Source organism: Larimichthys crocea, unplaced genomic scaffold (genome assembly GCF_000972845.2).
Source record: "Larimichthys crocea isolate SSNF unplaced genomic scaffold, L_crocea_2.0 scaffold239, whole genome shotgun sequence".
Classification (NCBI taxonomy): domain Eukaryota; kingdom Metazoa; phylum Chordata; class Actinopteri; family Sciaenidae; genus Larimichthys; species Larimichthys crocea.
Genome location: NW_020853172.1, coordinates 348,702 through 370,944, shown reverse-complemented (window position 1 = coordinate 370,944; position 22,243 = coordinate 348,702). Strand labels below are relative to the sequence as shown.

General features: G+C 46.1%; 2 protein-coding genes across 2 annotated transcripts; one reads left to right on the top strand and one right to left on the bottom strand.

Annotated features, from left to right (window-relative positions):
* The first annotated feature begins 225 nt into the window (after positions 1–225).
* Positions 226–13,373, top strand: LOC104937565 (high-affinity choline transporter 1). The gene is made up of 8 exons (XM_010753822.3): positions 226–520; positions 1,207–1,320; positions 3,515–3,670; positions 6,543–6,691; positions 8,095–8,238; positions 9,511–9,664; positions 10,741–10,958; positions 11,035–13,373. Exons 1-8 carry the CDS (start codon positions 337–339, stop codon positions 11,584–11,586), a joined length of 1,671 nt encoding a protein of 556 aa, XP_010752124.1. The 5' UTR covers positions 226–336; the 3' UTR covers positions 11,587–13,373.
* An 824-nt stretch (positions 13,374–14,197) lies between these two features.
* On the bottom strand, positions 14,198–21,680 carry cox20 (cytochrome c oxidase assembly factor COX20). Its single transcript, XM_019254491.2, has 4 exons — positions 21,501–21,680; positions 19,438–19,552; positions 15,102–15,165; positions 14,198–14,898 (listed from the first exon to the last, which is right to left on the bottom strand). Exons 1-4 carry the CDS (start codon positions 21,531–21,533, stop codon positions 14,754–14,756), a joined length of 357 nt encoding a protein of 118 aa, XP_019110036.1. The 5' UTR covers positions 21,534–21,680; the 3' UTR covers positions 14,198–14,753.
* Positions 21,681–22,243: the final 563 nt, after the last annotated feature.

Genomic DNA, 22,243 nt, shown 5'->3' with positions numbered 1-22,243 from the left:
ACCTGGAATAAAAAGTGTTTTGATTGCAAGACAAACTTAAAGTGCGTTATTTTCAAATAGTTGTCCTGTTGCACACGCCGTGGGTTGCACACGCCGTGGGTTGCACACGCCGTGGGTTGCTGCGTGTGTGTTTTCTGGTTTCACCTTGACGGCTGCGTGCAGTTCCAGGCGCCTCCGCTGAGCTTCGCCGCATTTCCTGACTCCAGCACGAGCAGCAGCAGCGGGGAGGAGGAGGAGGAGGAGGAGGAGGAGGAGGGGTGATCTGCTGCTTCATCCAGACCAGCCTGGCAGACGCTCTTCGTCCTTCAGTCGGAATCCTGCTGCCGCAGCTCCATCATGGCTCTCAACGTGCCCGGCGTGGCCGTCATGATGTTCTTCTACCTGCTGGTCCTCGGGATCGGCATCTGGGCTTCCATCAAGTCCAAAAAGGAAGCGAAGAAGGGGCAGGGGGATAAGACGGAGATGGCGCTTCTGGGCAATCGAGGCATCAACCTGGTGGTCGGCATCTTCACCATGACAGGCGAGTTAACGGGCGACGACGCGGATCCATCGCGCTCTTTCATTGTCTTCCGTAAAAAAAAAGATCCAATGCTTCTCAGTGTTAGTGTTAAAATATTTAAGAGTCTGTCTGCGCCATATCAATTATTTCACATTAGATCGATCTCTCCTGTTGAGTCTTAAAATCTCCTATTCGTTATAATAATAATAATAATAATAATAATCGAATAATAAAATGTGCATATTCATGTGACGCGGTTTCAACAGCGACAACTAACGTGCCAAATTAGAATTGAATGCCTCCTAGAAATGATCGAAATGTGCGTTTTTAAATAGGCCAGTATTCAAAATCATAAAATCATTTTTATCTTATTTTCTTACATGGAAAAAAAAAAAAAAAAAAGATCAAATGAAACTTTAATGACCCCACAGAGGTTTAGAAATATGCGTGATGTCTGATTTCACGTGACTGTGACCTTCTTTCATATTTCAGAACAATGGACGTGCATGTCTTAAAGTGCCGGGTCATTAAATTTACAGGAGATTCTTATTTAAATTTAATAAAGTTACAGGCAGACGGTCTGTTTCCTGTTATCAGGTTGCATGTGCGAGGTTGGCACAAGCAGCTGCTAACCTTCTTGATTCCTTCCTCTGCTTGTATTTGAATCTGTGTGTGTGTGTGTGTGTGTGTGTGTGTGTGTGATACAGCCACATGGGTTGGAGGTGGATTCATCGTGGGCACAGCTGAGGCAGTGTATAACCCCTCCATGGGACTCATCTGGGCTGTAATGCCGATTGCAGCAACCATGTGTTTCATCATTGGTGAGATTTCGTTGTAACAGGAAGTGTTGTAACACTGGGACTTGATTTCAACTGCGCTCTTACTCGTCCTCGTCTCGGTCTCAGAGACAACTTCACTGCATGCGACTGCGTTTCCTGTTATACAGTCGCATACACTGACGTTGTCTCTGAAACCGAGACAAGGTCGAAGGTTTGTGAAGCTCAGCGTGGTGGCTCCGGATCTTGGCAGCTCGGCCTCCGTCACCTCCCAGCTTATCTAAAAATGGATAAAAAGGTGGAGGCTGAATGAAGCCTCGGTGCTCCAACAAACCCCCCTGAGCATCCACGCTCTTAATCCTGCATAACTTTAAGCCTTAATATAATGTGAACAGGTGAGTTGTATATAAATTCACCCTCAGTACAGTTGTCATGAACGGGGAAATTAGCTACAGAGACCAAAACTGTTTTTTGTACCAGGCTGTAAACATGTTTATTTCTGCTGTGAAACATGGGGACTTATGGAGACTGACTCACTTCTGGAGCCAGCCTCAAGTGGACGTTTGAGGAACTGCAGCGTTCTAACTTTGATAAAATAAAATACAAACAGGTTTCCGTTTGATGCATTCAAAGAAAGTGAACGATGGAGATGGAGCAGAAGAAGGAGACAAACACATTAGCAGGCTTCTTAATGTCTGGTCTTGGTCTTGACGTCTTGGTGTTGTCTCAGATGATACACTCTGGTCTTGGTCAGTACTTGATCTCAGTTAAGGTAGTCTTGACTACAACACTGGTAAGAGGAATGGCCACAGAGCCCATGAGGTAAAACTATCACCTGATGGGACTTTAGGGCAAAGAAAAAAGTGTACTGAATCCTAGCGGCCTCCCTGGAGGGTGCAGGGCTCATTACACGTCACAACGGATGGATAAAAATAGACAGAAAACTTGTTATTTTAAGATCCTCATCACTAGCTGGACAAAAAACATGTGAGCTCAGGCTGGGCATCAGTTAAATAATTAAAACAACTTTCCGTCTGGTCGTGTGACTGAAGTCCTCTCTCAAAAGAAGTAAGTCTGTAAAAGACTGTAAAATAGTGCGGTAAATACTGTTGTCTCAACGTTGTTTATTGCAAGTCTCCAAGAGTCTCAAATGAGACAGGAAGAGGAAACAGTAAAAAGTTAAAATAATGACTGCGGCTCTGAGAAAAATATATAATTATATTTAAAAATAAATGACCCACACGTCTAAAATAAGGATGCTCGTGGCAAAGACATAACAACATAAGCAGTACTCATGCACATCAGAGCTGAGAGCAGCCGAGCGACGCTGGGCAAGAAAGGCAAGTCCAGGGGAATAAATAAACAGACATGGGCAGGAGTGGCGTGACCCTGTTGTAGCACCGCAAAACCTCATCCGGTCAGGGTGGATGGTTGCATGTGACTCCCATCTCCTACCAACAGCGGTTCCTTTTAATCATGCCTACAATCTTTCCCCAACCTCAGCTGAGTAGTTTTAGTTGTTTACATTTGAGCTACCCTTAAATATAGAGGTGGCGGATCACGAAACACTGATATGGGTCATTTTTATGTTAAATGGGTCATTCCAGTAGGCAGTGACAAAGATGGTTTATCCTCTGTACCGGGCTCAGCTGTGCTCGGTCTACTGAGGGTGAATTTATATACTCAACCTGTTCAGATTATATTAAGGATTAAAGTTATCCAGGATTAAGAGCGTGGACGCGCTTTGATTGACAGGTGCTGCTACAGCGTAGCTCGTTCGAGCAACCAGGCTTCCTTCAGCCCGCCCCGGCTCCACCCATGCTACATGGCTCTGCCCATTTTTAGATTAGTGACTTCAAGACGTATGCCCGACCTTGTGCAAACCCCATATGGGGCATTATTGGACTGTATCTTTTGTATTTTACCTGTAAAATCTGAACTACACTTTTGTAAACTTAATGTTGATCATGAGAAACAGTAAATCACTGAGTACAGTAGAAACATCACTGCATGTTTAATTTAGTAATATATAAGTTATATTAAAGAGTTTTCTGTTTGTGCTCTATAAATTTGCATGAAGGGTAACAGCAGAGTGACATATCACATTTACTGAGGATCCTTTTAAATATTTTCACTTTGAAGCTACCGAAAGAGAAGTTGAAGGGGAAAAGTGGAAATATTTAAAACTAGAAATTCACATTTTCTTCCTCTTCCTCTTCATCTTTCTCTCTTTTCTAAGGTGGCTTGTTCTTCGCCGAGCCCATGAGAAACAATAAATACGTGACCATGATGGATCCTTTCCAGATCAAATATGGAAAAGTGCCGACGGCCGCTCTTTCGCTGGCTTCACTCATATCAGAGATTATGTGGGTGACTGGAACACTCATAGGATTAGGTAAGAATTTTTCTTTGTGTTGGCGCGATGCATTTGATACTTCGTATGTTGACCTTGGCAGCGGAGCGGTTGTTGATCGCAGCTCTTTGCGAAGGTGTTGAGTGAAACACAAGCCTTTGTCTGATTGTACACTCATGTCTGAAATAACTCTATCAAGGGAACAAGAGTGGTTGGTTGGAGATAAACTGCATTGAAATACTGAGGTGGAGAAAATGCAACTGATTTCTACCCTCAACAAAAATATAAATCGCAACTGAAGTCAAAGATCAAAGACTTATTTTCAAAAGGTTTCTCTTAAAGTTTGTTAGGTTAGCGAGCACTCCTCCTTTATCCAAATAATTCCTCCACCTGGCAGGTGTGGCATATCAAGAAGCTGATTGAACAACTGATTACTTAACAAGTGGCACTTGGACTGGTCCCAATAAAAGGCCGCTTTAATGAAGTGAAATATTCCGATGAAGGCAAGGGCAGGGCAATTAATGGTTTTGCCCTCCGGTGAGAAAAGAAAAAAAGAGTGTAGAGTTTAACTGGGACCAGTACAGAACACACACTTGTTCAATAATCAGCTGTGGATGATTTATCTTGAGAGAAATGAACCTTTTGTTGCCTAAAACTTTTGAGAAGATGAATTTCCGGTTCAAGCAACTTCTGTACAACTTCTGGTGTTTGCTTATTGTAGATATATTTCTTAGGTCTCTGTAAAGATTATTGTAGAGTGGAAAGTGTCATGCGATAACTTCTGTTATGATTTGGCGCTACATAAATATATATATGTTGTCAGATAAGTATCAGGAAATTCCAGTACAATTTTAGGTCTGTTTATGTATGAATTTGTTAAAATATCAACGTCTGCCTCAGTTGGTGAGATAAGACGTCGTAGATCTGGACCCGTAACCACGGAGAAAGTAAAGAGCTGAAAATGTCAACAAGATTTTAAAACATTCACGTTTTAGGCAGTAGAGTTTATTCTTTCACAAGAAATAAACTGGAGTTGGCTCTGGAGCCAAAATGACGACAAAGCGGATCACTCACTTTCATCGCCCCCCCTACGCCCACTCTGTATGTGTCTCCATATGTGGATTTCCTGATTGCCATTGTTTGCACAGCTTGATATAGGCTTGAATTACAAACACACACACACACACACACACACACACACACACACACACACACAGGCAGGGCTTATAGACATGCAAATCTGGACAGATGGGTAGCCCTGTAGCCGGACCCAGGGTTAAGTACCTTGCTTAAGGGCGCCTCTAAAGCTACTCATCCTCACTCCATACTGTGGTCTGAGCTCGACTTAAACCAGCCACCCTCTAGTTCCTCAAATCCGTACAGACTCAGCTACTGACATTCACTACAATGTGTGCCTCGCCCTCAGAGGGGGATTTCCATCGGCCTTTGTGGCGGCATGATTCAGGACGTTCCACGAGCTCTCAGTGTGTCTCAGGGCTTTGATTCAAAACCTGATCCCTTTACTCAGAGGATCACACCTTTTATTTCTGTAGACTTCTCAAGTTACATGCTACAGTATATTAAATGTTTTTTGTTTTTGTTTTTCACAACCAATACTGATATGTGATAATATAATGACGCAAACTAAGACTAAACATTGAATATGAATATTTCGGGGTATATTCCACACGAGGCTTAACTGTAAACATACGATCAGCTGATCTTTAGTGGTCATTTATGTCTGTTTCTGCTGTTCTCACTTCTCTTTCTATTATGCTGATGGCGGCTTAATCACGCCTGAACAGGAAGTCACGCGGCTAAATATTCACAAGTTCATGAGACAAGAAACCAAGTCGTCTGTGTGCGTATGTTATCAGGAGAATTGATAGGAGCCATTTAAGAAGACTTAGGTGTGCGAATGTGCGTGATTTAATAATGCAACTGCAAACAAAGAATAGAAGTTCTAGGCAAAACTTCCCTTGGCAAACAAGGATTCAAATAAGGATTTGGTTAGGGTTAGAATTTGATTTAGTCAAAAGCTGCCTCGCCCATCCGAGCTGCACTTGCGTCCAGCTGTTCAAAGTAGAGAGCAAGTTTTTTGATTCATGGGTTTCTTTACTTTTGGCTCCGGAGCTGAACCGAAGACAAAGCGGCTCGACCATTTTCACCCCTTTGGAGTGGACTACACTCGCTCCAAGAAATAATGGTGTCAGCGCTGTTTGTTATGGAATTTTCTATCCTTAGGTTAAACATGGTCACGTGTGGGCCTTGAGGTCCTCGGCAGTATTAGTTGTTTGTCTTTGACTGGGTGCCAGCCTGTCTCAACACTGTGGTGGTCAGGGTCAAAGAGACATGTTGCTGCCTTCCTAGACATAATAGAAAGCTTGTTGTTGACGTTCCAATCTGCGTAAACAGACATCTGTGTCTCCAGACTATAATATGCTGACAATAACACCTCCATTGGGTAAAGAGATTCTCTGTGACTAATTCTGGGCGTGTAGTATTTGTGGTGTCATCTTTGGGTTTAAAGTCGATCCACCAGGATGAGTTGGGCAGAATGTGAGGCACTTCTGATGAACTTTGAGAGTGTCTCTAATTCTCCTTGGCCAAGTGTCAATAAATAATACAGCATCAGACATCAGAGGCTCCTGAACACTTTCTTCTTTCCTCCTGACCTTTGACCTTTTGACTTCAGCAACTTCTCCACAACACTGTTCACGTCAGTTCATATGACGATGAACACACACAGGTTTTACACATATAAGGCCTGAAGTACAACCACACACAGAGAGTGCGACCAGTCCACAGTCCATACTGTGGTCCATGCTGGACTTCATAACATGGATGCGGAAGGTCAGCATCAGGGTTTATGCCTGAAATATTTAAATGAATAAATCATGTATTCATTTAACAGGTGTAACCATGAGTGTGATCCTGGATTTGTCCTACACTGTGAGCATCTGGATTTCTGCTGCTGTGGCCATCACCTACACCCTGCTGGGGGGTCTCTACTCTGTGGCCTACACAGACATCATACAGCTCGTCCTCATTTTCATCAGCTTGGTGAGTTATTGCGCTTTGCTGCTTTTTAAATTAGTATTCCCTGGTCGGGCCTAGAAGTCATGGATTAAAAGGGAACCATTGCTGGGATAGTTCAGCAGGCTGTTCAGCACAGAGTCTGGAGCGGTGCAGTGTCTCTGCTGGCTCCTGTTCAGCATCCACCTTCCCTGTCCTAGTTGAATTTTGAACCTGAGCCATGCAAGCTGTTTCAGGTTAGGTTAATTGCCCGCCTACTCTTAAAGCTCCAAATGACCCATTTCTTTACTTTACATAGGAAAAGTTGAATTTACACACAGTTAAACACATCCTTTCACACATCAGGTGTCGCTTTCTTGTTCAAGGTTTGTGTAAATGTCGTTTTAGCCGTTTCATTTAAATGTTTACACGTCATGCTGTTAACCACGATCTACTGTAAACACTCTTATCTTGATGCTGCCATCTTTAGGCATCCAGAAAAAGTCTTAGATGGTGCACCGGTGGATAAGTGGTTAGCACTGTTCAGTCCAAACCAAAGCCAGTCAGGTGCACTGGTCTGTGTGCTAATACTGGGAAAAAAGGGGGAATCTTAAAGGTCCAGTGTGTACGATTGAAACCATATGGCAGAAACAGAATATAACATGCATGTTAAACCCAGAACGGACAAACCAAACACTGGCTCTAGATGGTGGACTATTGTGGTTTTGTAAGGTGAGGCGAGAGGGTTGCAATCAGCAGCAACACTGTTGGATGCCACTAAATCCTACACACTGTTTTTAAATCTATTTATTTTGGAGAACTGAGTGAAAAATAAAATGAATATGCTGATTTTAAAACTGAATGAGTACCACTTGTTGTTGTGTCGTCTTACACGCGAGTGTTTGGCATTGACGGAGCCAGAAGTGACCGTATTTGGATGAGAGCGTAGAGCTGTAGGTGACATACTGCAAACCGGATCTTTTACTGTGGTGCTGCGTGGTCACAGATAGTCAGTGCAGTAACAGAATCTGGATCCATATTCAGCATCAGCTAGTGTTACAGCTTGATCTCAGTTTCGTGAGCACCGGTGCGTTGAGCTGGATGAACTCGCTGAGAATGACACAAAGTCACCACGCCTTAAAACATTCCCTGCTTCATCATCTTTTTTACTCTAAATAGGTCCATAATTTACCAAATGAACATCAATTAAGACCATAAACTCATGCAGAAACTGTTTGCTGTGGTAGTGCATCAAGTGAGAAGTAGGCTTATAACCATGACTGTGTGGCAGCTGGTCGGCCATTAGAGAGAATGCAGGTTCAACAAAGAAGCTCTGTCCACAGCTTCCAGCATCCTTTGTGACCCTTACCCCAAATTTTTCTTTTGCTGCCAGTCTGAAGGGCGGGTTGTTACTGTACTGCAGTGTGCTGAAGGTCATTGCTTTTCCTTAGTGGCTGTGCGTCCCCTTCTCCATGATGAGCCCTGCTGTGATGGACATCACCGAGACAGCGTACAACTACACATTACAGCCTCCGTGGGTCGGCACTCTTGGGGCGGACAGAGCCTGGAGGTGGATCGATAACTTTCTACTTCTGGTAAGACTTTCATTGCGTGGTTTAAGGTGACACTTGTTCAGGAATGTCTTCCTCCTTCTTCCTTTTTTAGGATTCATGTTTGCAGCACAGCACCTGCAGAAATGTGAATCGCTGCACTTGTTGCGGTCGCTAACTCCGTGAGGAGTTGCTGCTGAGTTAGTGCTTCGAGAGGGTGGAGAGTCTGAGCAGCTCGAGCTGCAGCTGGTGCCTCTCATGTTTTAGCACATTGAGGTCACGGCGTTTTGCCAAACAAAACATTCATTTTCCTAAAACTGAATTTACTTACATATTACATATTTTTTGTTGTTTCCAGAATCCTCAAACACTCTTCTGGTCATTCACATCAAGAAATATTTTGTCTGTTGCAAAGGGTGCCTGATGAAAACCTTTTTAAAGGGGACTTCTTTCACTGGCTCAGTCCGTCTTTTACTTGTTGGTTAATTTAACAGGGACAATGCACATTAATAAAACATTGCACTTTGAGAAGCCTGTGTCGTAGTGGAAGGCTGTTAGTTCAGATCCAAATCTAATGAATGTCTATCTTCACTTTCACTTCATGAATCAGACCATTAGATATCTGAGTCAGAGGCTGTGGTCGGTTTTTCTACAGGAAATTACACAAGACAAGTTTTAAACTGTCATCATTTTTTTTTAAAGGAAGACACACAGAGCATTGCAAAATACAATACATATGTACAATGTAGTTAAAGGTTAACAACGTAGTAGATAAAGCGTACAAACTATCTACTATAATTGAAAGAGCCTGAGGGAAGATCAGAAAATATTGTCTATGAAGAATGATCCAGTTTCACCAAAATCAGTGAATAAAGTCAGAAAATTTAAACACTCCGGCGTCGTCCATCGTTTTTCCTCTGCTGTCTAAGCTGAGTTACTGCAGCTGATTTGTTGTGAAGGACAAAGACAGGAAGCAGAAGTGAGTGATCGGCTGGTATGAGACGAATCAGCATGTTTGAAAGCTGAATCATGCAAAGCTGCTCGAGTGGAGACAAAGAATATGAAGCTGGAAATGATCACATGTCCACTTGTTATAAAAAATTAGGATTACGCTGCTATTCAGATGTTTTAAATCATCCGATGCGTGTGTGTTCCTATTTATATCATGTCTTGAGGGCACTTCCCTTTATTAATGTTTGGCTTGCAGGGCAAGGTAAAGGATAGATAGATAGATAGATAGATAGATAGATAGATGCTGTTATGATACAATACGTTCTAATCTAGCTCTCCTTTTTGTTTCTGCTCCATCTTTCCAAGGGTTTGGGAAACTTGGGTCTTCAGAACTTCCACCAGCGGACGCTGTCAGCCGCCTCCTCAGCTACAGCCAAGATCACCTGCTTCGCCGCTGCGTTCATCGTTCCCACGTTAGGCATCCCTCCCATACTCCTCGGTGCAGTGGCTGCATCAACAAGTATGGTAACAGAGAATAAAACGGCACTTTAATCTCATGTTTCTCCTCCACATTGACCGAGAAATGTCTGCAGATGCAAAGATGTTCGTTTGTTTCATTTTAGTAGTTTGAGTCTGTCAAAGTATGAAAACTGAGCTTTATCTGTTCACTCACTTTATCCCAAAGATTTTACACTTAATCTTTTCCAAATGTATCTTCTTCTTCGTGGCTCAAAGCAGCACGGAGAATACAGAGTGTAAACCCACTGTGTATATGGACAGGGTTAGGGTCAGTCGACAGCCAAACATCAACCAGGTCCCCAGCAGCAGCTGATATCACCGACTAGTCCAGCAGCAGTCAGCCCAGCTCGGCGTCTGTCTTTCAGCCTTTTATTTCACCAAGCTCTCACCAACCACTAAAAGTCAGTCCCACATTTACTCTTGTCCGGTGCTCACTCTCTCCTTTTCTCTCCTTAGTTTCCTCCGTCAACGTCCTCTTCTGTCTCTTCTCCTCTGTCATTACGTCCATAGTGGCTATTGTGCCTGGTTACATGTGCCTGCTTGTCCAGCTCTGGTTCTGGCACAACACCGGCTCGGCTCCACATCAGCATTCACCAGTGACTGAAAAACAAAACACCTGTGGTACAAACGCTAACACTCCCCCCCCCCGGTGCTCTGAGCTTACAGCCCGGCTAACAAACTGAGCTAACAGCAGCTACAGTTTACTTCACTGTCCGTCATAAACTCTGTAAATCACAGAGAGTTGAGGCGGAGCAGCCGGAGGACATCAGAGGGAAAACCAGAAAACATTTCCTCCATAAAATATGATCCAGTTTCACCAGAACCAGTGAAATAGTTGGTGCTGTGTGACTTAGTGCCGTGAAGCGTTACATCACATTACATCGTACCCGGAGCACAACGTTACATAAAGCAGAAACAGACGTATGGGGAGAAGAGTGACACCTGATTACACGTCAGTGTAGCATCAGCAGGATTTAAAATGTTTATGAGAGAAAAGTTATTAAATGTTACTTTAAGGAAATTATAAAAACATTTACCTTGGAATATTATTTATCTATTTTATTCTTTGTTCCTCAGACTGGAACTTGACTTCTTATGGTTCTCCGTCTCCATTCGAACGTGGGGAGGCAGGGCTCATCCTGCCCCTTGTCCTGCAGCACCTTACCCCGACCTACATCTCCATCATCGGTATTGGGGCAGTGGCGGCCGCTGTGATGTCATCCACTGACTCAGCGTTACTGTCTGCAGCCTCCATCTTTACCGCAAACATCTACAAGAACATCCTGAGGCCACAGGTGATTGACACAGATCTGACAATGTGTGAAACTGATTGAAGAGCACGGACTTTAATATTTGTTTCCCTCCCTCCAGGCGTCGGAGCAGGAGATCCAGTGGGTGATCCGGGGCTCAGTGGTGGTGGTGGGCCTGGCCGGGACGTCCCTCACCTTCATGGACAACAGCGTCCTGATGATCTGGTTGCTTCGCTCTGACCTCACCTACACGCTCATGCTGCCGCAGCTCGTCTGCGTCCTCTTCTTCGACATCTCCAATGGTTACGGGGCCGTTCTGGGCTGCATCACGGGCATGCTGTTGCGGGTGCTGTGCGGGGAGCCGCTGCTCGGGATACCGCCTGTTCTCCGATTCCCAGGATGCACTCTGGTAAACGGCGTTTACATCCAGCACTCGCCAATCAGGACCATCTGCATGCTGTCTGCTGTTGTGTCCATCCTGTTGTTCTCCTACCTGGCGTCTGTTGTCTTCAGCAGAGGTCTGATTCCTGAGAAATGGGACATTTTTGATTTAAAAGCTCAGCATTCGATACAAACACAAGGTGGCGCCAAATCCAATATTAGGGACGAGAAGTTAAAAGAACAAAACGAAAACAATGAAGCGTGTGAACCTATGTTAGAGTCAACATTTTAATCAAGAAATATGATTTCAAATACATTTTTATACAATTTTCATCTGTATGGACTGGTTTATTGGCAAATGTATGCAATGTGTAATGACTTACTTTTATCGGTACAGTATATTTTGAATTTTTGTATACTTTTATAGAGCATGAATTGAAGAGCTCTGCATTTTTTTTTTTTTCCTGCAATTTTTTTTTGCAGCAGTGACACCTCCAAGCAGCATCCACTGATTGTAAGACAATCACGAACGTTTAGGGCGAACCCCGCTCGACCTCACCAGTCGCTTCACATCTTTTAGGTGCAGGTTAACCGTAACTGTGCTGCTGTTCACTGATTACCTTCTTCTCCGTGGAGATCGAGGCCTTGTCAGAGCTTCTTTTTTTATACACAAAGCAATATTTTACAGGAAGTCATTGCAGGGAATCCTTTGGTTGAAGTCAGGTCTTCTTGATGCAGAGCTGCGCAGCTGTATAACGTTGAAATTTTGATGTGGGCTTACTGTAACCCCCGATAAGTTTGTCTCTCTAGAATCCCTACACTGGAGATAATGAATAAAATATTGATTTTGGCTGAAAAGATGAGCCAAAAAAAGGATTTCCAATATTTTAGAGACCTCATTTCCAAAGATATCCATTAAAAAGGTACCCATTCTTTTCTATTTTGCTTGCATAATTAAACAGTTAAAGTGTTAATACTGAAGTGGGAAATAATGAAGGCACTTCATTTTGTGAGGACAGACCTATAACACGGATGAATATGTATGCAAACTTGGAGCCTTTTCATGTTTACATGTACACACAACCAAACCTGACTACGAGCTTATGATGACATACACACACACACACGTGACCGCCCGCTGTTAGATAACACAGCACGTGTGCGGCATGCCGGAGCCGTGACAGATGTCCAGACTGTCCCCTGATGTCTGCCTTGATCTAAGTCAAGTAACAATATATCAGTGTGGTATTACGTGAGGTGACATCTCGCTCCTGACTCCTGTCAGTGTGCCAGCAGCTCTGGTGGAACAATCGTCCCACAGGACGAAGTAACACAGACTGTGATAAAGGTCTTCTATAATAAGACTACACAAGCAGCTCTGTCAAAAGGACGCTGCTCCGGCTGCTTCCTGTGGTTGATGAGGTTGAAGTTACCCCCTTGACCTTGAAATTATTTTTTTATTATTATTATTATCCCAGTAAAGGCCTCGTGTTTCCCACAAGGTCAAGGTCAAATGTCCTTCATGAGCTTTGAAACATTCTTCATTTCGCACACAAGAAAAATGTGACATTACAGCTGCTAAATGCACAAATTCTTAAAGGACCAATGTGTAGGATTTAGTGGCTTCAATGCTGAACCTGCTGATTGCAGCCCCCTTGCATCACCCTCTCCTTCCTGGCATGAAGGAGAAACTACGGTGACCAGTGTGTGAAAGGCGTAAATGCCCTATCTAGATCCAGTGTTTAGTTTGTCCCTTCTGGACTACTGTAGAAACATCACAGCATCTGTAGATATAAAAGGGTTATGGTAACAAAACTATAAAGATTCCTATTTTACATGATTATACACTAATGAAAACAGTCATGATTATCGTATTCTGTAAATAAAGCACCCTGAATCTGACACACTGGGCCTTTAAGTCTGACTATTGTTGGGACTGGATTCACCACACTGCCAAAGAAAGTTTTGTGTGACAATACACAAAAGTAAAACCTGTAAAAGTTTCTCTCCTCCTGGAGATCTGCTCTTGTATTTGTTCTCTGAATGTGAGCTAAATAAAGACGAGTGTGCAGAATTTCACTTTGTGTGACAAAAATGCTTGTAAAGGTGGAGGGGGGGGGTTTATGTGTAGTCCTTTTGTTCTCAGGTCTGCCTTGAAAATGACATCTCCATTAGATTACCGGACTGAACTTAGATTTTAATGTCATTTGCATGATGTCAAACTACACAAACATGCAGTGGAACAGTCAGAGGTTGGATGTAGTGACACCTGCTGGTCATCTGGTCTTACAACAGTGCACCAAAAACTGGTTAACACTGCAACCAACTTGTTACACGGGGGTCAAAAAGGTAAATCCACAGCACTGTTGAAAAAAGCACTGGTTCCCGATTATGATGACAAAAGTTTAGATGATTCTTTTAAGCTCTATAGCGAAATAAAAGTGGCAGGATACGGTCACAGTGAAGACAAACAGATAAACAGCAGATTATATTTCCAGAGCCGGTCACTCTCTGCTAAAGAGCTCAAAGAACAATGAGAAGAAAACACGGAATCGGTTAAAAAAGAAGCTTGTTAAGTATGTTTGATTGTTAAAAATGAAAAAATATAGCGTTCAGACAGAGGATTGTGTAAAAACAAGGACATAATCTTCTTCAGGGGCTGTCAGATTACCTTTGATTTCCAACATGCAGCTCATAGGAATTCAGCGTCTTGGACTTTCCTTAGTGGGTAACACTGAAAACACATTTTCACTGCTCTCCTCTGTCCTTTGTGACATATTCTGCAAATACAACGTGCTAAATCTGACACACTGGACCTTTAAATTGATTAATTACAGACTAAATTAATGTTTGTTGGGGAGTGAGGATGTCTAGATTCAAACATCTCAGACTGCACACGGTTGTCACATCAGATACACGATTTATTTTCATCACAATCCGTCTTTTAAATACCGAATGAAACATTCAGGGCCTGAGATGAATTAAACAACAGAAAACTGGTCATCTTGGTGTATCACCAATGTGTGTGTGTGTGTCTGTCTGTCTATGTGTTTGTCTCTGTCTGTCTCACTGCGTGTCGACCCCTTTCTGTGTGGATTGACTCAGACTCTTTAGTGGCTGGTTGGCGTGCAGAAAAGAGAAAGAAGTCACTGAAATTACAGCACGTCATTTGTTTCGGCGAGTAAGATTTCATCTGGCGGACAGTGGGGTGGAAAATATTTAATTTAAACATGATTTAAGATTCAGTGAGTACAATTTTCAGTCGAGAGGTCGATATTTGGAAGTCTGGACAAACAAACAAAAACAAAATGTTGGTATTTCAATTTCTCCCGTCGTTTGTATGCAGTTTATGTCCATCTTTAAAAAAAAAGGAACAAATAAATGGATAGAGTCTTTGTAGGACCCTGACAGCGTCCTCTCTTCTCCTCCCAACCTTTACAGGGGGGTTGGCTTGGGGGCTCACGAGGGTCCTGGAGGTGTTTGTGCTCCATGTTTCCTTGCGGGGTCTATATCGGTCCCTTCATACACGATCTTGTTCTTGATGCCGTCCTGGATCATTCGCTGTTGCACGCGAAGCTTAGCGTTGTTCAATCTGCAGTAAAACCTGGAGAGGGACACGCGGCAAACAGGAGTGACTAGAGAGGAAACTGCAGTAAAGTCTGCAGGCAGTAAAGTCTGCAGGCAGCGAGCCGATTATTAACATGAGATTAAAGTTCAGGGAACATTTGGCAGGCATTCCAAAAAGTGTCTGAGTAGGTGAAGGATTGACAAGGAAAGGATGGAGTGTGTGTCAACATAAAGACCTACCAGGAACCGAGTGTGGTGAGCATAAAACCTGCAAATCCCACGTGATAAGATCTCCTCACCCGACCTGCAGACAGAAGGACGTGAAACAACCTTTACCTGTTACTGCCAGGAAAATGAGCGACTGGTGAAACTCTTGAAAAGGAGTTTGGGTTAGCTGTTAACAGTGTGTGTGTGTGTGTGTGTGTGTGTGTGTGTGTGTGTGTTTTAGGGCTGGGCGATATGGACAAAAAGTCATAGATATTTTTTAGCTGAATGACGTTACTCGATATATATCGATATTTATTCCGTGGCCGGATAATTTCATACGTCTATTAATAATGGCACGCCGGTAAATCGCACACACACCACTCATACTACAAATCCCACGATGCACTGCAACAGCTGACACACATTTGTTTTTTTTCCCCAAAAAGTGACTAAGCGACAAATCTAGCAACTTTTTCTGAGTTACTGAGAGACTCTGACGTGACGACGTTTGTATATTTTATTTTATATTTTTTTATGTCATGTTTATGCTGTTTGCACGGGATAAGAGGGAAACGGAATTTCAATACACCGACAATAAAGTTGACTTGAACTTGAACAAGCTGCGGGAGACCTGGACCGAGGGAGAGGAGGAATAAAAGCAAACTGGAGGCTCAAGGGAAGAAATGTAGAGTCATTTTAACACAAAAATAAACTGTATCGATATAAACAACATGGTCTCATGCAATACCGCGTGTGAAAATATATCTATTGATTAAAACATTGATGTATCGCCCAGCCCCGGTGTGGGTTTTCCTGTCACTGATTTTTGCATAATTGAGTAGAGTTAGATAAACATTAAGCTGCAGAACCAGCTCCCACTTCTGGTTCTGGTTCTGGAGGCTCTCTACATGTTTAAAGGTCGGTTAGTTAGATCGGGGTCTGTGGTCCTGCCTGATGCCCACTACAAATATTATTATCATCATTAACACTGCAATTAAAGACATTTCTATTGATATATTAATGGAAGTTTTTGCCTTGCTCATGCTGGAAAACAGCTGAGTCACTGTAAATGTTAATATTTTTTTTTTTTCCGTTTTCTTCCGCTTATCCGAGATCGGGTCGCGGGGGCAGCAGCTTCAGCAGGGAAGCCCAGACTTCCCTCTCCCCAGCCACTTCTGCCAACTCTCCCAGGGGGACCCCAAGGCGTTCCCAGGCCAGCCGAGAGACATAGTCCCTCCAGCGTGTCCTGGGTCTTCCCCGGGGCCGCCTCCCGGAGGGACGTGCCCGGAACATCTCACCAGGGAGACGTCCAGGAGGCATCCTCACGAGATGCCCGAGCCACCTCAGCTGGTTCCTCTCGATGCGGAGGAGCAGCGGTTCTACTCTGAGCTCCTCGCGGATGGCCGAGCTTCTCACCCTATCTCTAAGGGAGAGCCCAGCCACCCTGCGAAGGAAGCTCATTTCGGCCGCTTGTATTCGCGATCTTATTCTTTCGGTCACTACCCAAAGCTCGTGACCATAGGTGAGGGTAGGAACGTAGATCGACTGGTAAATCGAGAGCTTCGCCTTTCGGCTCAGCTCCTTCTTCACCACGACGGACCGGTGCAGAGTCCGCATCACTGCAGAAGCCGCACCGATCCGCCGGTCGATCTCCCGTTCCATCCTTCCCTCACTCGTGAACAAGACCCCGAGATACTTGAACTCCTCCACTTGAGGCAGGATCTCATCCCCGACCCGGAGACTGCACTCCACCCTTTTCCGGCTGAGAACCATGGCCTCGGATTTGGAGGTGCTGATTCTCATCCCAGCCGCTTCACACTCGGCTGCAAACCGCTCCAGAGAGAGCTGAAGGTCACGATCCGATGAAGCCAACAAGACTAGATCGTCCGCAAAAAGCAGCGACCCAATCCTAAGGCCACCGAATCGCAGCCCCTCGACGCCCTGGCTGCGCCTAGAAATCCTGTCCATAAAAGTTATGAACAGAACCGGTGACAAAGGGCAGCCCTGGCGGAGTCCAACTCCCACGGGAAACAGGTCCGACTTACTGCCGGCAATGCGGACCAAGCTCTGGCACCGAGAGTAAAGGGACCGGATAGCCCGTATCAATGGGTCCGGAACCCCATACTCCCGGAGCACCCCCCACAGGACCTCCCGAGGGACACGGTCGAACGCCTTCTCCAGGTCCACAAAACACATGTAGACTGGTTGGGCGAACTCCCATGCACCCTCCAGGGCCGCGCTAAGGGTATAGAGCTGGTCCACAGTTCCACGGCCAGGACGAAAACCACACTGCTCCTCCTGGATCCGAGGTTCGACAATCTTGCGGACCCTCCTCTCCAGGACCCCCGAAAAGACCTTCCCGGGGAGGCTGAGGAGTGTGATCCCCCTATAGTTGGAGCACATCCTCCGGTCCCCCTTTTTGAAGAGGGGAACCACCACCCCGGTCTGCCAGTCCAGAGGCACTGCCCCCGATGTCCACGCGATGTTGCAGAGACGTGTCAACCAAGACAGCCCCACAACATCCAGAGCCTTGAGGAACTCCGGGCGGACCTCATCCACCCCCGGGGCCTTGCCACCGAGGAGTTTTTTGACTACCTCAGCGACCTCAGCCCCAGAGATGGGCGAGACCACCACGGGGTCCCCAGACTCTGCCTCCTCAACGGAAGACGTGCTGGTGGGATTGAGGAGGTCTTCGAAGTATTCCCTCCACCGACCCAAGACGTCCCCAGTCGAGGTCAGCAGCACACCGTCCCCACTGAACACAGTGTTGATAGTGCACTGCTTCCCCCGCCTGAGCCGCCGGATGGTGGTCCAGAACCTCCTCGAAGCCGTTCGAAAGTCGCTCTCCATGGCCTCACCGAACTCCTCCCACGCCCGAGTTTTTGCCTCCGCAACCGCCGAGGCCGCATTCCGCTTGGCATGTCGATACCCGTCAGCTGCTTCAGGACTCCCACAGGCCAAAAAGGTTCTGTAGGCCTCCTTCTTCAGCTTGACGGCATCCCTCACCGCCGGTGTCCACCAGCGGGTTCGGGGGCCACCGCCACGACAGGCACCGACCACCTTACGGCCACAGCTCCGGTCGGCCGCCTCGACAATGGAGGAACGGAACAAGGTCCACTCGGACTCAATGTCCCCCGCCTCCCCCGGGACATGAGCGAAGCTCTCCCGGAGGTGGGAGTTGAAACTCTTTCTGACAGGAGATTCAGCCAGACGTTCCCAACAAACCCGCACAGAACGTTTGGGCCTGCCAGGTCTGACTGCCATCCTCCCCCACCATCGGAGCCAACTCACCACCAGGTGGTGATCAGTTGACAGCTCCGCCCCTCTCTTCACCCGAGTGTCCAAAACATGTGGCCGCAAGTCCGACGACACGACCACAAAGTCGATCATCGAACTACGGCCGAGGGCATCCTGGTGCCAAGTGCACATATGGACACCCTTATGCTTGAACATGGTGTTTGTTATGGACAATCCATGACGTGCACAGAAGTCCAATAACAGAACACCACTCGGGTTCAGATCAGGGGGGCCGTTCCTCCCAATCACGCCCCTCCAGGTCTCACTGTCGCCGCCCACGTGAGCATTGAAGTCCCCCAGGAGGACGAGGGAGTCCCCAGAGGGAGCGCTCTCCAGCACCCCCTCCAAAGACTCCAAAAAGGGTGGGTACTCTGAACTGCCATTCGGTGCATAAGCACAGATGACAGTCAGGACCCGTCCCCCCACCCGAAGGCGAAGGGAGGCTACCCTCTCGTCCACCGGGGTGAACCCCAACGTACAGGCGCCGAGCCGGGGGGAAACAAGCAGTCCCACCCCCGCTCTGCGCCTCTCGCCGGGGGCAACTCCAGAGTGGTAGAGCTTCCAGCCCCTCTCAAGGAAACTGGTTCCGGAACCCACGCTGTGCGTCGAGGCGAGCCCGACTATATCTAGCCGGTACCTCTCAACCTCGTGCACCAGCTCAGGCTCCTTCCCCGCCAGAGAGGTGACGTTCCACGCCCCCAGAGCCAGCTTCTGCAACCGGGGGTCGGACCGCCAGGGTCCCCGCCTCCGACTGCCGCCCATCTCTCTTTGCACCGCTCCCCCCCTGAGACCCCTCCCATGGGTGGTGGGCCCATGGGAAGGTAAATGTTAATAATGTTCCTGTGATTTGGTGCTGTATGAATAAAACAGCTGAGTCACTGTGGAATATTCGATCAGCATTTTACTTCCCCTGAGGTACTGTCCCGCTCTGATTTCCTGTTGTAGTCAGTCCACGATTATAAACGACTATAAAATCTAAAATACATCATGTATGTGATGATTAACAACTAAATGAGCACACACACACACACACACACACACACACACACACACACAGTTCTGACTGACTCACTGGTGACCAGAAAGTGTAACAGGCCAGCGGTTACTGAGCCCCCAGCCCCATGCAGGATGGCGTCTCTGGCACACGGAGTGTTCTGGACATCCAGGATCCCCAGCAGCCGGAAACCCTGAAGGCAGAAGAAGACCTTAAATGTGACACGTTATCTCTGATGACAGGAGGCGGAGACCTACTGTGAATTATTATGGACCCATCGTTATTATCCGACGTGACTTTTCATGCAGTGTTTTTATGAGTTTGACACTGTACACATGGTTCACATGCAAATGTGGAGATGGATGGTGGAGTGAAGCAGCGCCCTGCGAGGTTCGGTGCCTTGCTCAAGGTCACCAGGGCGTGAACGGGCACCTCTCCAGCTACCGGCCACCCTCCGGTTCCCCAGCCAGGTCTCTATCTCCAGAGCAGACTCTACTTTCTGAGGAGGCTCAGGTCCTTTAGATGTTTTATCAGTCTGTTGCTGCGAGTGAAATCTTGTGGAATAAAAAGGATGCTCCACAAACTTCTCAGTATCGTGGACACCACACGACCTCCTGCTCAAACAGCAGACCTCTGTATGAGAGCACACTCTGTTCAACAGCTGATCTGATGGAGTCCATGTGTGTGTTTTTATATGAAGCATGTGTTCGTCCTCCTCAGAGCTGAGTCCATGTAAACTGCTGTCACTGACTCACACCTGTACACCTGTGTGTCCCTGTGCTGGGCAGTTACCTGTAATGCTGCTGCAACTGTTTCACTTTGAGGATCGATAAAGTGTGTGTCTGTCTCTGTGTGTGTGTCTGACTGTGTGTTTGTCTGTCTGTGTGTGTGTGTCTCTGTCTGTCTGTGTGTGTCTGTCTGTGTCTGTCTCTGTCTGTGTGTGTGTCTGTGTGTCTCTGTCTGTCTGTCTGTCTGTCTGTGTGTGTGTGTGCGTGTGTCTCTGTCTGTGTGTGTGTGTGTGTGTGCGTGTCTCTGTCTGTGTGTGTGTGTGTGTCTGTCTCTGTCTGTGTGTGTCTGTGTGTGTGTGTCTCTGTCTGTCTGTGTGTGTCTGTGTGCGTCTGTGTGTGTGTGTCTCTGTCTGTCTGTGTGTGTCTGTCTGTGTCTGTCTCTGTCTGTGTGCGTGTGTCTCTGTCTGTCTGTGTGCGTGTGTGCGTGTGTCTCTGTCTGTGTGTGTGTGTCTCTGTCTGTGTGTGTGTCTGTCTGTGTGCATGTGTCTCTGTCTGTGTGTGTGTGTGTGTGTCTCTGTCTGTGTGTGCGTGTGTCTCTGTCTGTGTGTGCGTGTGTCTCTGTCTGTGTGTGTGTGTCTGTCTCTGTCTGTGTGTGTCTGTGTGTGTGTCTGTGTGCCTCTGTCTGTCTGTGTGTCTGTGTGCGTGTGTCTCTGTCTCTGTGTGTGTGTGTGTCTGTGTGCGTGTCTCTGTCTGTGTGTGTGTCTCTGTCTGTGTGTGTGTCTGTGTGCGTGTCTCTGTCTGTGTGTGTGTCTGTGTGCGTGTCTCTGTCTGTCTGTGTGTGTGTGTGTGCGTGTGTCTGTGTGTGTGTGTGTGCGTGTGTCTCTGTCTGTCTGTGTGCATGTGTCTCTGTCTCTGTGTGTGTGTGTCTCTGTCTGTGTATTTCTCTGTCTCTGTGTGTGTGTGTCTGTCTGTGTGTGTGTGTGTCTGTGTGTGTGTGTGTCTGTGTGTCTGTGTGTGTCTATAAATGAAGTTTTACATGAACGAAACAATAAGAAATCCTTGAATCGTGACATTGACACAGCCTCAGTTCATCACGGCCTGCATGGCTTCATCTCACACGTTACACGTTACTTCATCTCACACGTTACACGTTACTTCATCTCACACGTTACTTCATCTCACACGTTACACGTTACTTCATCTCACACGTTACTTCACCTCACACGTTACACAGTAACTATCTGAGGTTCCGTTACGTTGTGTTTAACGTCACGTTAACTGAACGGTCGCTGGCAGGCACAGCCTGTGACGGTCGCGACATTCACCGTAACACCCCCGTGAGTCTCTGCTGACCTTCCCGGGCTGAAACGCGACAAACCTCCGTGTGAAACGAACTTTCTCGGAGCCGCTTACTTTGCTCTTGCTCTCCTCTTCGTGTCCCGCCATGGCGCCGCTGCGTCTCTCTCAGTTTTTACCGTTTGTGATGAATTTATCCTCAGACCGCTGCCACCTCAGCCGCCATGTTGCCTCTGACGCATGCGCTGCAGCTGCCGACTGGTCCGTCCGCTTCACATCGCCGACTGGAAAAGAGGCGATAGTTCCGATACACACGTATCGCGATATTAGTCGAGATTTTGTGCGACCTTCATACATTTAAAATGTTTGTCTAAACTTTATTTACATTAAGAAAAATATAAAATCTCAGAGGATAGAGTTCGCTAAATGCCAATACTATATAATGTCCCCATTGTAAACAGTTGTTTATGTCGTTTTGTATTATTTTATTAAGCTACTTTATTTTAGTTATTTCTATTTCAGGTTAGGTTTATAGGTTATTGCATGTAATTACATGCTGTTGCCCCCCAAAACTGTCACAATTCAATTCAAGTGATTTATTATCATTTGCACGTAAAAACACAACACAAGAAAAGAAACACTGAAATATTAAATAAAAGTCCTTTATTACTGTCAGTCACACGCGAGAGCAGCCAAACGAGACTTGCCGAGATGTCAAAATAAAACAAGAGATGCTGGCTGCAGACCTCCACTGTCAGGCCCGGAAATGAACGGGATACATTACAAAATAAAACTGCAGACCTCCACTGTCAGGCTCGGAAATGAACGGGATACTTTTCAAAATAAAACTGCAGACCTCC